Source organism: Akebia trifoliata, chromosome 15 (genome assembly GCF_017979445.1).
Source record: "Akebia trifoliata isolate Shusen 1 chromosome 15, ASM1797944v1, whole genome shotgun sequence".
Lineage (NCBI taxonomy): Eukaryota > Viridiplantae > Streptophyta > Magnoliopsida > Ranunculales > Lardizabalaceae > Akebia > Akebia trifoliata.
This window is the reverse complement of record NC_141389.1, coordinates 19,276,355-19,291,038: the sequence shown is the minus strand read 5'-3', so window position 1 is coordinate 19,291,038 and position 14,684 is coordinate 19,276,355. Positions and strand designations below refer to the sequence as shown.

Genomic DNA, 14,684 nt, shown 5'->3' with positions numbered 1-14,684 from the left:
TTGTCGTGAAAGTGAATAGGAACCACTCGTGTCTCAATGAAAAGCATCATACTTCTATACACTTCCATGTGCGGATGTGCGATGTGGGGATACAATCTTAAGGTCACATCACCATTATTCTTTTAAAAATAAAAATAGATAAAATAAAAGGGTAAAATAGTAAAATAACTTTTGAAATTTAACACTTTCAATGAAAAGGGAGGTAAGTGCAATTATCAAAATGTTAAAAGATCTACATGTAATTATGCCAAACTACAGGGTTCAAAGTGTAATTTACCTTTTCTTAAATGCACAGTTGACCATACGGGTGCACCTTGGTTCAATTTAGGATTAAATCAGAATCGAACCGATATAAGTCGATTATACTAAATAAGAACTAGAACCAAACGAATTTCCTATAGCATTGAACCAAACCAAACCAAACCGAACTAAGATTGATTAGGTTCAATTCAATTCTATGAGTTGTCAATATCTTATATACCTGCTTGGAAGCAACATATTTTTAATTAAAAATATTAATAATAAACATGAAATTTCATATAATAAGTTATTAATCTACCGATAAATAAAATCTATTGCTCTATCCATCTAAAAAGAGTTTGGTTCTATACAAGCCTTGAACCGAGAACCGAGAACCGAGCGATTCTCCATTTTCTCAACTCAGAACCAAACCAAACCACATAACCACATCTTGTTCCAAACCGAACTAAACTAGCCCAAAGCTCTCAATTTGGTTTGATTCCCTGTTTCAATCGGACCCACTCCACACTAGTTACTAAAATGTGAAGGTTCATCCTAATTTTGGATCGTAACACAATGACAAGAATGCCAGCCATGAGCCACCCCACCCACACACACCCACCGTTAAAGCCTTTACAATAATGATTTCAAACCTTGGAACAAAAGAATGGGAAGAAATAGCCCAAGAATCATCCTGGTAATCACTATGTAAATTTACAAGGAAACAACAGAAAAATAGTTGCAAGTGTCCTTACTTTCTGTCTTCATGATTCTGTAGAGAGGGCTTTACTTTGTGTCTTCATGATTCTGTAGAGAGGGCATTACTTTCTGTCTGCTTGATTTTCCCTTGTATCAATAAGTGTCCTTCAAGCTTTAACTACGCAATAGTCGTTTCTCACACATCAAAAGCTTCCAACTTCCATAGGGGCCCTCTGCCGTGTCACGAAGCTTGACATGCCACCCTAATGCCATCGCAATCTCTTGAACTTCACCCATGACGGATAGAGAGTCGCGGATGTATGCACGTCCACCAGGTCTCAAAATCCGATCCATCTCAAGTATAATTGAAGATATGTTGCATCTGTGGCAGAATTCAGGGAGAGTGATCACAAAAGAGGATGAGTGAACATGAATTGTCATAGTATATACAAATGATACATCTTCGAAAACTTAAAATTAAATCCTCAAATTGGAAACCAAACAAAATTAATTATTAATAAACATAAACATAAACATAAACAAAAGGGATGAAAAATATGGAAATGGAAACCAAAATCCTGAGATACCTATTTCGTTCAGTGGAGAAGAGGCCAGCTGCATGCAATAGATCATATGTTCTGGGATATGTATCAAATGCTTCGCACCTGAGGTAGGAAGTTTCAGGCATCTCATTATATCCAAATCACCACAATCGTTGGAGTAGCAAGAAATCAAATGTATGAGAATTGATGTGTGAACTATTAAAATTTTAACTTATCCTAGCAATGGTAACTCACCAAAATACAATGATGACTGGTATCAAACCAGTCCCTATCATTGGGGGTATTATGGATACAAAACCATCTCAAACAACTTGTTCTTATTTTCTTCTACTATTGGAGTTATTCCTAAAGGGTTGGGATCTGCTGACTCAAGAAATTACACACGGTCCCAACCATGTAAGCACAACATCCAGCGGTTGGGATTTTATGGGTATCCCAAAAATACTAATCTCGAGGATAATTTTCAACCATTGGATTTTGCGTTTACACAGTTGGGATCATGTGTTATTTCTTGAGTCGCATAACCCAACAAATTACTAAATATTCTCAAATAAATTCATTTTTAATTTTATCTTTCCTAATCTTACCACTCATCCATCTCAACATAATGTGCCTATAAAAAATTTAAACATTGCTGAAGTTTTCTAGGAATGGAAATTTTCAGAATGTATAATTCAAGAATGAAAATAATACTTGTTGCATTAGCTAATGTAATGTGTTATAACGAATGCAGCACACCAAATCACAGTTTCAAAACCTAAGCTGTTTGATAACAATTTTATAAAACTTGGTTCTGAATCTAGAATTGTTTTTTGCCAAAAAACATTCTAGTATAAAACACTCTTGAAGAAATGTGACCAAACAACACAAACTTTTCATTCTTAATCTATAAAAATAATTCTTTTTTTCCTGAAAATGTCAGTTTTGACAGACTTAATTATGAGTTTGTTGGTTGACAAAAACAGTTATAGAAAGAACAAAAGGAAACATCTCAGAATAAGAATTTCATGCACCAAATACAACTTTACTCATCTCATACCTATTCAACATAGAGACCCAAAAAAACCGTAAGAGAGTGAAAGATGCATAGTCCATACCAATCATGCATAACTCCAAGAAGTCCCCGATCATATATAACAGGCAAGGTGTTGGACCCACTAACAGGAACAACACTGAGTACCCAGCAATCAATCTCTCGATTAACTAATGCTGCTGCAAATCTGCCATAATGACAATGTTACTAATTATAAAAATAAAAATAAAAAGATGACCTATTAACTTTTATAAAACACTCTGAAGTTAAAAAACTGGACCAGCATGAAAGGACGATAAATATATTACCCTCCAAAACCAGCCTTCATGTCCATCACATTTCGCAATCTTAGTTTTTTCCAACGGAAAGCCCGAATATAGCTCCCTATTATTTCATTCCAGTATTTTGATTCTGCCTTGAAGAGCTCTTTTCTAGACAAGTAGGCGTCCATTTGTATGGTCTGGAGCCTATCTGGTGGATTATATAGGCGTGCAGGCCATGCAGTGACGCTTGCTCCATATCCATTCTCAGGTAGTCGACTGATGCATGCTTTTAGATTAACATACCTACAAAAAACATGAGTCATTCCTATTAATACTGTTTATCATTTAATTTAATTTATATATTTATTTAGGTAGACAAGCTGGATTGGGCCTGACAGAAAGCAGTATTTCCACCAAGAGTTTGACTAGCCTTACTAAGTAAGGATTTCACCCTCACTAAGGGTCCTTGGGCTCACCTTGTGGCATCCAAAAACATGATCCGATGCTTCAGGGTTGTACAGGACAATATTCTATGAACTTTAAAAAAAAAATTATTTTGCACCGCTGAATTTCAATTTTAAGTTTGGGAGTTATGTAAAAGTTTGGTAGCCATCCATTTTCAAAACCATGGATCAAGCTCAAAAGAAACTGTTTCTGAATTTTTTTTTTTTTTTTTTTGGGATCTGAGTTTTTCAAAGAAACTTGAGAGGACTGTGGTGCTGGATTTCTGATGTGGTAATCCATTTGAGCAAAACGGCCCTTAGTAAGGCTTAAAATCTTACTAAGAAATGTTTCTATTCCACAAATGAACAAGAACTGAGAAAATTCATGCAAGTGTAAATCACTTCTGTTCTTTTTCCCTTCTTTTTTATAATAAAAAAATAATCCAGAATTTATTGAACTTATATGCAATTCCCAACAACTGAAACATGTACAGTAATGAAGATACCAAACATTGTCTGGATCATCATCAAGCTCACATAGTGGAGGTTGGACTCCAGCATCACGATTCTCATAACAGACGTTGTTTAAAGGTTTACGCCATATAGCAATATATCCCTCCTTCTTCACAAGTTCCCAACAAAGACGTCTAGTAAGGTCCTCCATCCCTGTAAATGAGTAAGTCCATGTGAAGTATACAGACAAATGAAATTATAGCCCGAAACTCAATCATGAACAAGGTGAAATTGAATGTAATTTTGGCAATTTGATTTTATCTGGTTCATGTAGTTCAAAGGCCCCTTGTTAGGCAATGGACTGAAAACAAAGTGAATAGGATGCTGGATATGCATATCAGATAATGAAAAGGGTATTTAATAAGAGAGCTTCTATTGCCATACCAACTTTTACTAATTCCACCCCAAGCTATCTGCTAATTCTTTGGTGATTTACGTATGAATTGGGGTGGCGTTAGCAAAAGTTGGCGTGGCAATAGAATCTCTCAAAAATAAAGAATATGAGCCTTCGGATTTACAATGGATTAAATAAAGATATAGTTAAAACAGAGAGAAAAGATTAATTAATATTCATAAGCCCTAATTAGGCTTAAGTATTACATAAGATAATAAAACAAATGAAAAGACTAAAATAACCCTATAGGTTTATTTAACACTCCCCCTCAAGTTGATGCGTGGATATCAACAATGCCCAACTTGGACAAGACATCTTCAAAGGAGGTTTTACTAACACCTTTAGTAAGAACATCAGCAAGTTGTTGAGAAGTAGGAACAAAAGGAGTACAAATCTATCCAGAAACTATTTTTTCTCTAATGAAATGACGATCAACTTCTATGTGCTTCGTTCTGTCATGCTGAACCGGATTTGCAGCTATATTAATAGCTAATTTATTATCGCAATATAGTAAGAAGGGAACCGGCACAGGAAGACATAAATCAACTAGTAAGATTTTGAGCCACAATAACTCGCATACTCCAAGTGCCATGGCTCTGTATTCTGACTCAGCACTCAACCGAGAAACCACATCCTGCTTCTTACTACGCCAAGTTACCAAGTTACCACCAACTTTAGTACAATACTCAGAAGTAGACCGTCTATCAGTCACTGAACCAGCATAATCTGCATCTGTCCATGCCTCAATGCGAAGATGACCATGATTGTTGAATAAAATACCTCGACCAGGACATCCCTTAAGGTATCTAAGAATACGATAAACAGTAGCAAGATGAGATGTTCGAGGCGAGTGCATAAACTGACTTACAACACTAACAGCATAGACAATGTCAGGACGAGTCATAGACAAGTAGATCAATTTTCCCACAAAACGCTGATATTGGCCAATATCTGACACATACTCCCCCTCAGAATCAGCCAACCTGTGATTCTGCTCAATAGGAGTATCAGCTGGGCGAGATCCAAACTGACCAGAGACACTGAGTAAATCAAGAACATACTTACGTTGAAAAATAAATATACCAGACTGGGACCGTGCAACCTCAATAACCAGAAAATAGCAAAGATGTCCAAGGTCCTTAATCTCAAATTGACGGCCTAAATAAGTTTTGACCTCGGTAAGGCCATCGGCATCATCTCCAGTAAAAACAATATCATCCACATACACAATCAGAGCAATAGTTTTGCCGTGAAAGTGACGCAAGAACAAGGTGTGATCAGCAGAGCTCTGATGGAAACCAAACTGATGCATGGCCATAGTGAAGCGCTCAGACCAATCACGAAGAGACTACTTCAGACCATAAAGAGACCGGCAAAGACGACAAACATGTGTAGGAGAAGCAGAAGGAAGAAACCCAGGAGGTTGGACCATATAAACTTCTTCCTGAAGATCGCTATTGAGAAAAGCACTCTTGACATCTAACTGAAAAAGAGGCCATCCGCAGATAGCAGCAACAGAAAGGAGAACGCGAATGGTAATCATCTTGGCAACCGGAGCAAAAATTTCTTGATAATCAATCCCATAAGTCTGAGCATAACCTTTGGCCACCAGATGGGCCTTATAACGAGTAATGGAACCATCCGGATTATGCTTAAGCGTGAATACCCTGCGACAACCCACAGCTTTCCTTCCAAGCGGAAGAGGCACAATTTCCCAAGTTTGAGTCTTTTCAAGAGCAGTCAGCTCTTCAATCATAGCTGTGCGCCACTCAGGATGAGCAATACCATCTGCAACAATATTAGGAAGAGAAACAGCAGAAACAGAAGCAAGAAAACTCTGATAGGAAGTGATAGTGCAGAGTTAGATATATAATTGAAAATAGGATAAGTACACGTGCGCTTACCCTTACGAGTGGCAATAGGACGATCATCACAGGGAACAGACAGAGGCAGAGCTGGAGGCGAGGAGGCGAGCTGGTCGGACATAGAAGTGATGGTAGTATCACGTGGACGTCGAGAGTAAACCTGCAAAGGAGTAGAGGACGAACTGACGTGGAGAGGAGAAGGAGGAACAGGCAAGGGAAGGAAAATAAAGAAGAAAAATGATCATCAGGTGAATCTAGAGGAAACCACTCAGATTGAATGCCAACGGACCCATTATAATAAGGAGTATGCTCAAAAAAAGAAACATCTCGAGAAATGAAACGTCATCGAGAAGGAGGATGGTAACAACGATATCCTTTCTGGGTAGAGGAATAACCCAGAAAGATACATTTGACGGCCTTAAGGTCAAGTTTAGAACGATTTTGGTCAAGAATTTGAACAAAACAGACACACCCAAAAACACGTGGAGGAAGTGGAAACACGGGACGAGTTGGAGAGAGCTTAGAGAGGGGTGTGAAAAACTGAAGAACACTGGAGGGGGTCCGATTAATAAGGTAAACAGCAGTAAGAACTGCGTCAGCCCAATAGAATTGGGGCACGTTCATGCCAATCGAAATGGCACGGGCTAACTCTAGAATATGGCGATTTTTCCTTTCTGATCGGCCATTCTGCTGAGGGGTCTTAACATTGGACATTTGATGCTCAATGCCAGATTCTAAATAAAGTTTCAGGACCTCACTATAGGTGTACTCAGTACCATGATCAGAACGGAAGGTCTTAACGGTACGACCAAATTGGGTGTGAACCATAGTAAGAAATTACTTGAAGATCCCATAAACCTCACTCTTGTGTTTCATAAGATAAACCCAAGTGGTACGACTGTAATCATCAATAAACAAGATAAAATAGCGAAAACCAAGAGTAGATGTAACAGGGGAAGGACCCCACACATCAGAATGAATTAAGTCAAACATAGCAGGTGTAGTAGGATTCATACTAATAGGATAAGAAGAACGCACATGTTTAGCTAATTGACAAATCTCACAAGAAAAATCAAGTACATTGGTATTATTAAATAAATTAGGGAACATGTGTTTCAAATATCCAAAAGAAATATGGCCTAAGCGTAAATGCCAACGCATTACAAGAGCCTTATTAGATTGACTGCTAAAACTACTAAGCTGAAAAGCAGAATGGGTGCTAGGAGAACCGGGAACATCCAGGAGATACAATCCATTCACTTCACATCCAGTACCAATCATCATCTTCGACTCCAGATCCTGAAAGACACAATGAGAGGAATAAAATGTTACACTGCAGTTCAAGTTTTTGGTAAGACTACTAACGGACACCAGGTTAGTAGTAAGTTGAGGAACATGTAGTGTGTTAGTTAAGGATAAAGATGATGTAATAGGTAAAAGACCTTGACCAGCAATGGAAGACAAGGAACCATCAGCTAGGCGAACCTTGCAATGACCAGAGCATACACTATAGGTTTGAAAAAGAGAGGACATACCGGTCATGTTATCTGAGGCACTAGAATCAATGATTCATGGTGAGGAAGTGGTGGAAACACTGTTTGCAGATGCAAAGGTACCTGAGTGAGCGAAGGTAGAAACCGGCTGAGATGAAGTCTCTATCTGATTGAAGAATTTTCTGAACTTGTCAAGCTCTGCTTGGGATAGAGATACCGAGTCTGATGAGGATGTAGGAACGGAAAGAGGTGCTGAATCAATAGTCAACTGAGAAACTAAATGAGCTGAAGATCGTTGAGACTGTTTACGTTGCTGATTAGGATGACCATGAAGTACATAACAGCGAGCCTTCACATGACCTAACTTTCCACAATGATCACACTTATGTCATTGACGGGTAGCATAGACCCACTAAGGGGTTGTGGAGAGGATAGGCGAGCAAGCATAGCGGAGTGATCTCCCGAAGAATGAGGTAAGATAGCCACACGACGACTCTCATCAGCCAAAACATACGAATACACTGTCTGGAGAGACAGAAATGGATCCATACCCAATAAATGAACTCTCGCATACTCAAACTCATCCCGGAGATCAGATAGAAACTGAAAAATCCGATTCTTATCCAGAATCGACGAATATAATGTCTCATCAAGAGGGTCCTTCCAGGCATAGGACAAGGAATAAAAAATCAATTCTTCCCACCGAGCACGTAGTTGTGATATGTAGGTAGTAACTGAAGAGTCTCCTTGTGAAAGACGAGAAATCTCACACTCCAAGTTGAAAATTCTAACGTTGTTCTAACGTTGCGAGTAGATACTTTTTGCAAAATCCCAAATCTGTTTTGCTGTTGAAGAAAACATAAAGCCAGCTGCAATGTGTGGTTGCATAGAATTAACCAGCCAAGAACGGACCATACAATCATTAGCAAACCAATGGGATAAGAACTATCTGTCTGTGCAGGTTGTTTATCCGCCCCTGTGAGGTAACCGATCTTCCCTTTCCCTCCAATGAACATTTCAACTGATCGTGCCCAAAGGAGATAATTCGGACCATCTAATTTTACTGTAGTAATTTGAATACCGGGGAAGTCAGTTGAGTGAGAAGAAGAACCACCCAATCCATTACTATTACCAGTGATGGAGGAAGAAGAAGTCTCTGAGGCCATCAAATAATCCGAGTACTTTAGTTAAAAGATAGTTCAAGTACGATGAGGGCACGACTCTCTAGGATAGAGTGACCACAGCATCCTAACGGTGACAATACACGATCAGAAAAAAAAAATCGATAAAAATCATTGTTAGAACAGCACCTTGCTGTAATCACAAGCCTCCGTAGGTATCCCAATAACTACTAAAAAACCTCATATACCCCTTACGATGATCGAAATACAGTAAATGTTGACCTGTTGTAATTTTCAAGGAATGGGTTGGTGTTATTTACTGAAAAATAGGTCACCTGCTGTGATACGAAGAACAACAGGCACCTACTACAATCGCAGAGGGCAAAAAAATCAGTTGTTGTGATAACAAACAACTCAAACAGCCACCTGATGGTGTCGTTTGCTCAAAACGAAATTCCTACTGTAATCGTAGGGCTCACACAGCAGCTTCCTAGCGTCATAAGACCTGTACGATGTTGTTGTGGGTGTCGTTATACCTAAAACAACTGATTTGAAGGTCGTAAGGTTCAAACGATGCCAAGATGACTGTCGCAAGTCATCACAGGAGCGTCGCAGGTCATCGCAGCTATCACTACTGTGAATACAGCATCGTTTCTACAACTACAGTCTGATCGCAGGCTTTGAATGTGTTTCAAACTCCCTATCGCATGAGTATTCGCAGAGAACCCCCGTAGAGGTGATATAAAATGGAGACAAGAATTTTAGGGAGTTGTTTTTACCTAGAGATGGTCGACTGAGTTTGGTGTAGAAGAGGAAGAAGATGAAGGTCGATGGAGCTCTGATACCAAGTTAAAACAGAGAGAAAAGATTAATTAATATTCATAAGCCCTAATGAGGCTTAAGTATTACATAAGATAATAAAACAAATGAAAAGACTACCCTATAGGTTTATTTAACAGATATATAACAGCTTTAATTGGGGAAAAAAAAGTTCACATTGTAACACCTTTCCATTGTTCTTGTAATGGCTCTTCATGTTTATAAACTGGCTGTGCTGCCCAAGCAAAGTATCCTCCAGCCTTGAGCATCCTGTTGGCCTCAAGAAGCAAAATTCCATCTTTCCAAAAGCAAAATAAAGAAAAGAACACAATTAGTATCAAATATCTAAACAAGCAAAGAAACAAAATAATGTCTAGTATCATCATCATCATCGACGCCTTATCCTAATATTTGGAGAAATAAAAGAATATACCTAGTACCAAATGCCTAATAACGCCGGATCTGACAATCAAACACTAGCAATTTTAGTTTTGATTTAAAAAACCATTGAAAGAGACTTCTAATTGAGTTTAAATGCAAAATCTGAGGGGAGTATTAATAGTTCACCACATAATATAAACTAAATAAAAAATTGATAAATAAAGAAAAATTTATTAAACTTGAAAAATGGAGGTCAAGAAGACCAACCCAGAAACAAGAAGAAAACAAAGTTACAAGTCAGCAATATTACATCATAGATTTAGATATCATTATCATCAAAGCCTCATCCCAAAAATTTGGGGCCATCTGAAGGAGTCCTCTTCCTGTATTCAATTCAGTATAAAAGGTGTGTCTTCTATTAATTCTATTGTGCTCAATACTGAAAATGAAAGGACCAAGTTTACAAACTTCATAAATGAAACTAAGGTAGACTATGTTGGTACTCTAATATTTCCAAAACAAGAGTTATTGGACCATTTTAAAATAACCAGAACTCCTACAAACAAGAATTATGAAACAGAAGACTTACCATCACGGGTCCAATCAATTCTACATCTTGAACAATGTATCAAGTCAAAAGCCTGGCTTGGATACAACAAGCGATGTGTTGAAAAAGCTGCCACCATAGCAGGCACACCACGTTCAAGAGCAAATTGAATCTGGTTTTCATGAACATCTTTTGGTGCTATGGACATAGTGACCACATTACGCGAAAGCAGATAAGCACCAAAACTTGCAACTCCGCATCCAACATCCAAGGAAACACGAGTATGCTGACCAAATGCAATATCAGGAACCATCTGCATATTCAGGTTAAAAGATGAGCACAAAACTTTACAAAGAGAAAGATGAGTACTTTTTCTTACCAATTTTGCGATTCAAAATGCAAACAAACCTTTGAAATCTGATCCAAGTATTCTTTTGCACCGTGTATAAACTGGGTCCCGCCTCCAGGAAATTTAAATTTATTCTTCCCTCTCAAAATCCAATTTTGACCCCCTTTATCATCAACCAAACGTGTATGGGGTACATTGGTAAACCATACCTGTTATGACATGTCAGTAATGCTAATTACAAATTATCCTTTCAAGTTTCAACCATAAATCATTAGGAAAGCGTTGTCGTGGGAGCAAATATTAGGATGACATCGATCTCCTGAGTTCCTTTGTCAATCAAATACATAAAAAGGAAAAAATGCACTAAGGAAGAACACAAGAGGTTTTTATGGGGTTTGTCATGGAATCCAACAACTATGTCCCCAAGCTCCTTGAGAAACATTCCACTATAATTTTGAAAACCATTGTTACATGCATTTTCCTGTTACACGATAACCATTAAGTCTTCCCTTTCCAAATCCCTTTTCCAACTCATATCTCTCTCCCCTCAAATAAACTAAGACAAAGGTCCTTTAAAGTTATATAATAAATCATAATTAATATCGAACAATAATTGCACAATAAGTATTTATCCAAATAAGGTAACTCCTCTAAGAGTCTTTCCCTATTGGGATTCTTTCTTTAACCAGATAAAACCAAATCATGCTAGGTGGCATAATAGATGGCTCCAGTAGATATCAGAATACACACTAATATACCTCTTTTATTTTGTGCTAGATCATACCTACATTGAGATTTGCACAGATTGGTGCCACATGATCAGTCCAGATGGAGTGATAGTGTATCTCCCACACAATTGTTCTGAAAGAAGTGTTGTACATGGCCTTTTTAAACTTTAATCATAGTTTCAAATGCTCGAATATAACCAACCAAACTACATTGTGCTCGGTGTAGTTGTAATCTTGTTTTTTCTTGTATTGCGGCTGGTTATCTCAACTGGTTGATTTCTTTGATTAATAAAATTTGTCTAATCATCAAAAAAAAAAAAAACAGTTTGACAGAACAACACAATAAATAGCACTAATAATTCACATATACCAAAAACAAACAACTCTAATACCTCATCCCTGCTCTTCGGCCATGGGATTGGAGTCCTATAACCTTTAGGTGCAGGAACCAAGCAATTCAAGCCCCGGCCTTCCTTGGGACAATGTCGCTCGAAATTCTCCCCCTTTTTTGTCGATTTCAGCTTCCGTATCTCCACCACATTATCCAAACAGGGGATGTACTCCCTCATCCGGTCCGGACACAGCGGAAATTTCTTAACCCTAGCCCTAGAATTCCCCCTCTTTCCCTCCACGTCAGTCTCATTCCCCCAATTCTCAACCAAATCCAAATCAAATCCGCCAATCTCAAACTCTTCCGCCATCGTCCCATTCTCATCAACGATCCCAAACCTCTCCACCGTCGCTGGAGGAGGTGGCGGTGGCGGTGAATGTGGAGGAGGTAAGAGTAAGGGAGGCCGGTGAGAGGGTTTGAAATTCTGCGTTAATGGAGCTGGTGATGAGGAATTCGAAGTTAGGGTTGACTGGAAAGCAAGTCGTTTTGGTTAGAAATAAGGGGGGAGAGACCGAAGGTTGTGTTGTTAATGTTGGGAGAGATGGAGATCGAAGAGGTTTCATATGATTGTTGGTTGTTGAAGAAGATGAGTTGTTTGTATCCATAAGACCAATGATTGGTTAAATACAAGAAAGCAAAAGAGATTAGAGAGATTGCTAATATCTTTAGCAAGAGAAAGGATTTGAGAAAAGCTCCATTGTTGAAGCTCTTCATGCCTGTAATTCTCTGCAATTGTTATAGTGATGGTTAGAAGAGTTGGATCATCTCTCTCTCTCTCCTCTCTCTCTCAAGAGGGTCGGATTGAAGTGTAGTTGAAGTTAAAATTGCCACTGTCAACAAGTAGAGCAGATGGTGGAAATTCCATGTTTTTTTTATGACTACTGAAATCCACGTGGCAGATTATTTTGATCTCCGCTGCTCTTGAAGCACAAGTCTCTGATAAAAGTCTGACTGGTAAGGGCCTAAGAAGGGTGTCAACGGGTAAGTCGAACCGGACCGAAACCCGAACGGCCGATATTACCGGGTTCGACTCAACAGTCAAATGGGTTCAAACCGGTTCGTGGTTTGATCCGATTGTATAAAATATCTTACTTGTATATAGGTCAATGGATACTAATCTTATTGGATATGCCTATATTTGAGTTCGAATCCAAAAATAAATTTTGGTATCTAAATTCAAATACAAAATCTGATGGATATTTAGAATCGATATTCGAATTTGAATTCGATTAATATATTGGATATCCAACAATATTCGATTTGAATTCAAATGGTAAAAATCCCTTGATGTTCTTCAAAAATTCAAGAAATCATGAACAAATAACAAAATAAAATTTTTATTGATAAAAAATTAAAATAAAAACTTAAACTATTGGTGGAAGCAAAACCCTCAAATTTTCGTATAATATCTGAAATTTTGAATACGAATTCAAACTTTTAACTATCCATTGATAGGCCAACTTATATAAAAAGAGAATTACTTCGTACTAATTTTTCACTTTAAAAAGTATCATCATTTTAATATAAATTTTCATGCCCCCAAATCCAACACGAATCCCAAGGATTCCCCTGCTAGATTTCAAGCCAATCTCCTCGAGATACAAAATAGATTCTTTTAAGACATTACTTAAATAAATTCATTTTATATCCAAAATTTTCATCTCTTTTTTTCTACTTTTCACCTTATTTGCAAACCCTACTTTTTTTCAATGTTCATCTCTTCAACTCCTTCACAATATGCGTTGCATTTTTTATGGAGAAATCGTATTGTTATTGTAAACATGAGATGTTCATCATGAAACCTTAATACTATGTTATTTGGAGTCGTCGTCATTTTTTTTTTTGGAAATGAGTGTGAATGGGCATTCAAAATAATTTTGAAATTGATTTTATCATTGTAGTGACTCTTATATATAGAAAAGAATAGTCTATCTAAAATCTAGGTAAGAGGATTCGATTAGAAAATAGGAAAGGTGTTAGGCACCCTATTCTCTCCGTCAAGGGTGATTACCTTTTTAAATTTGACCATTTTGAGTAGTTGAAAATGAACAACAAAATGCATGAGATGCATGAAGTGAATATGTACACATAGTAGGAATGCATCTCTTTAAAAGAGGATTTAATGTGTCATACCCCAAATTTTTAACTTGTATCTCGAGGGAATTTGATAATGAAACCGTGAAAAAATTCTAAAGGAAAACTTAGATTAAAGTACTCGAATATAGTTATGTTCATTTTCAATGGAAAACGACTTCGCCATTAGATTTAAAATGGTTGAAACATATATTTTAGCCTGTAAGCATGTCCGAATTTGAGTTCGGATGAAAAAATTATAAAATCCTCGAATTTCATGTTGAGTGAGATCTGAAACACAGCAAAACTTCGTTAGAGCGAGAATTAAGAAAATTCAACCAAACCGTTAGGTCTACAATGAAAAATATTCGAAATGAAATATTCATTCGTCATTTTTCGAGTCCGAATAATTAAATTACGGTCAAAACTAGAAACGATGAGAAGAAAATTACAAATATACCATCATCACTTTCCATTTAAAAGAAAATTAGCTTTCTTTTATTCATTTATCTTCTTCTCTAAAAAATCAAACGACAACCACTCTCACCCAAGGGTTTCAACGCATACCCATCAAGTTCTAGCACTAATGAGATCAAGTTGAACCTCAACAAAGAAGGCAAAGTTGTCGGTCATAATTAGAGCTACAACTTCACCATCTTTGCTTGTCCATTCTCGTTCATTTTCCCCATCCTCCATCAATAATCAGTCATGTAGTTCGAGGGAACTCTACACCTTCTATCCAAAGGCTTTATCGAGTAGGAATTAGATC

The 14,684-nt window shown here is 37.5% G+C and overlaps 1 protein-coding gene across 1 annotated transcript; it reads right to left on the bottom strand.

Moving 5' to 3' along the window:
- Positions 1-625: 625 nt before the first annotated feature.
- On the bottom strand, positions 626-12,765 carry LOC147384514 (putative methyltransferase PMT11). The gene is given in 10 exon segments (XM_086425502.1): positions 626-1,321; positions 1,527-1,604; positions 2,600-2,722; positions 2,844-3,101; positions 3,748-3,907; positions 9,634-9,744; positions 10,417-10,687; positions 10,783-10,932; positions 11,844-12,328; positions 12,331-12,765. Coding segments are annotated over 10 exon segments (2,070 nt in total). The 5' UTR covers positions 12,557-12,765; the 3' UTR covers positions 626-1,113.
- Between the last annotated feature and the right edge of the window lie 1,919 nt (positions 12,766-14,684).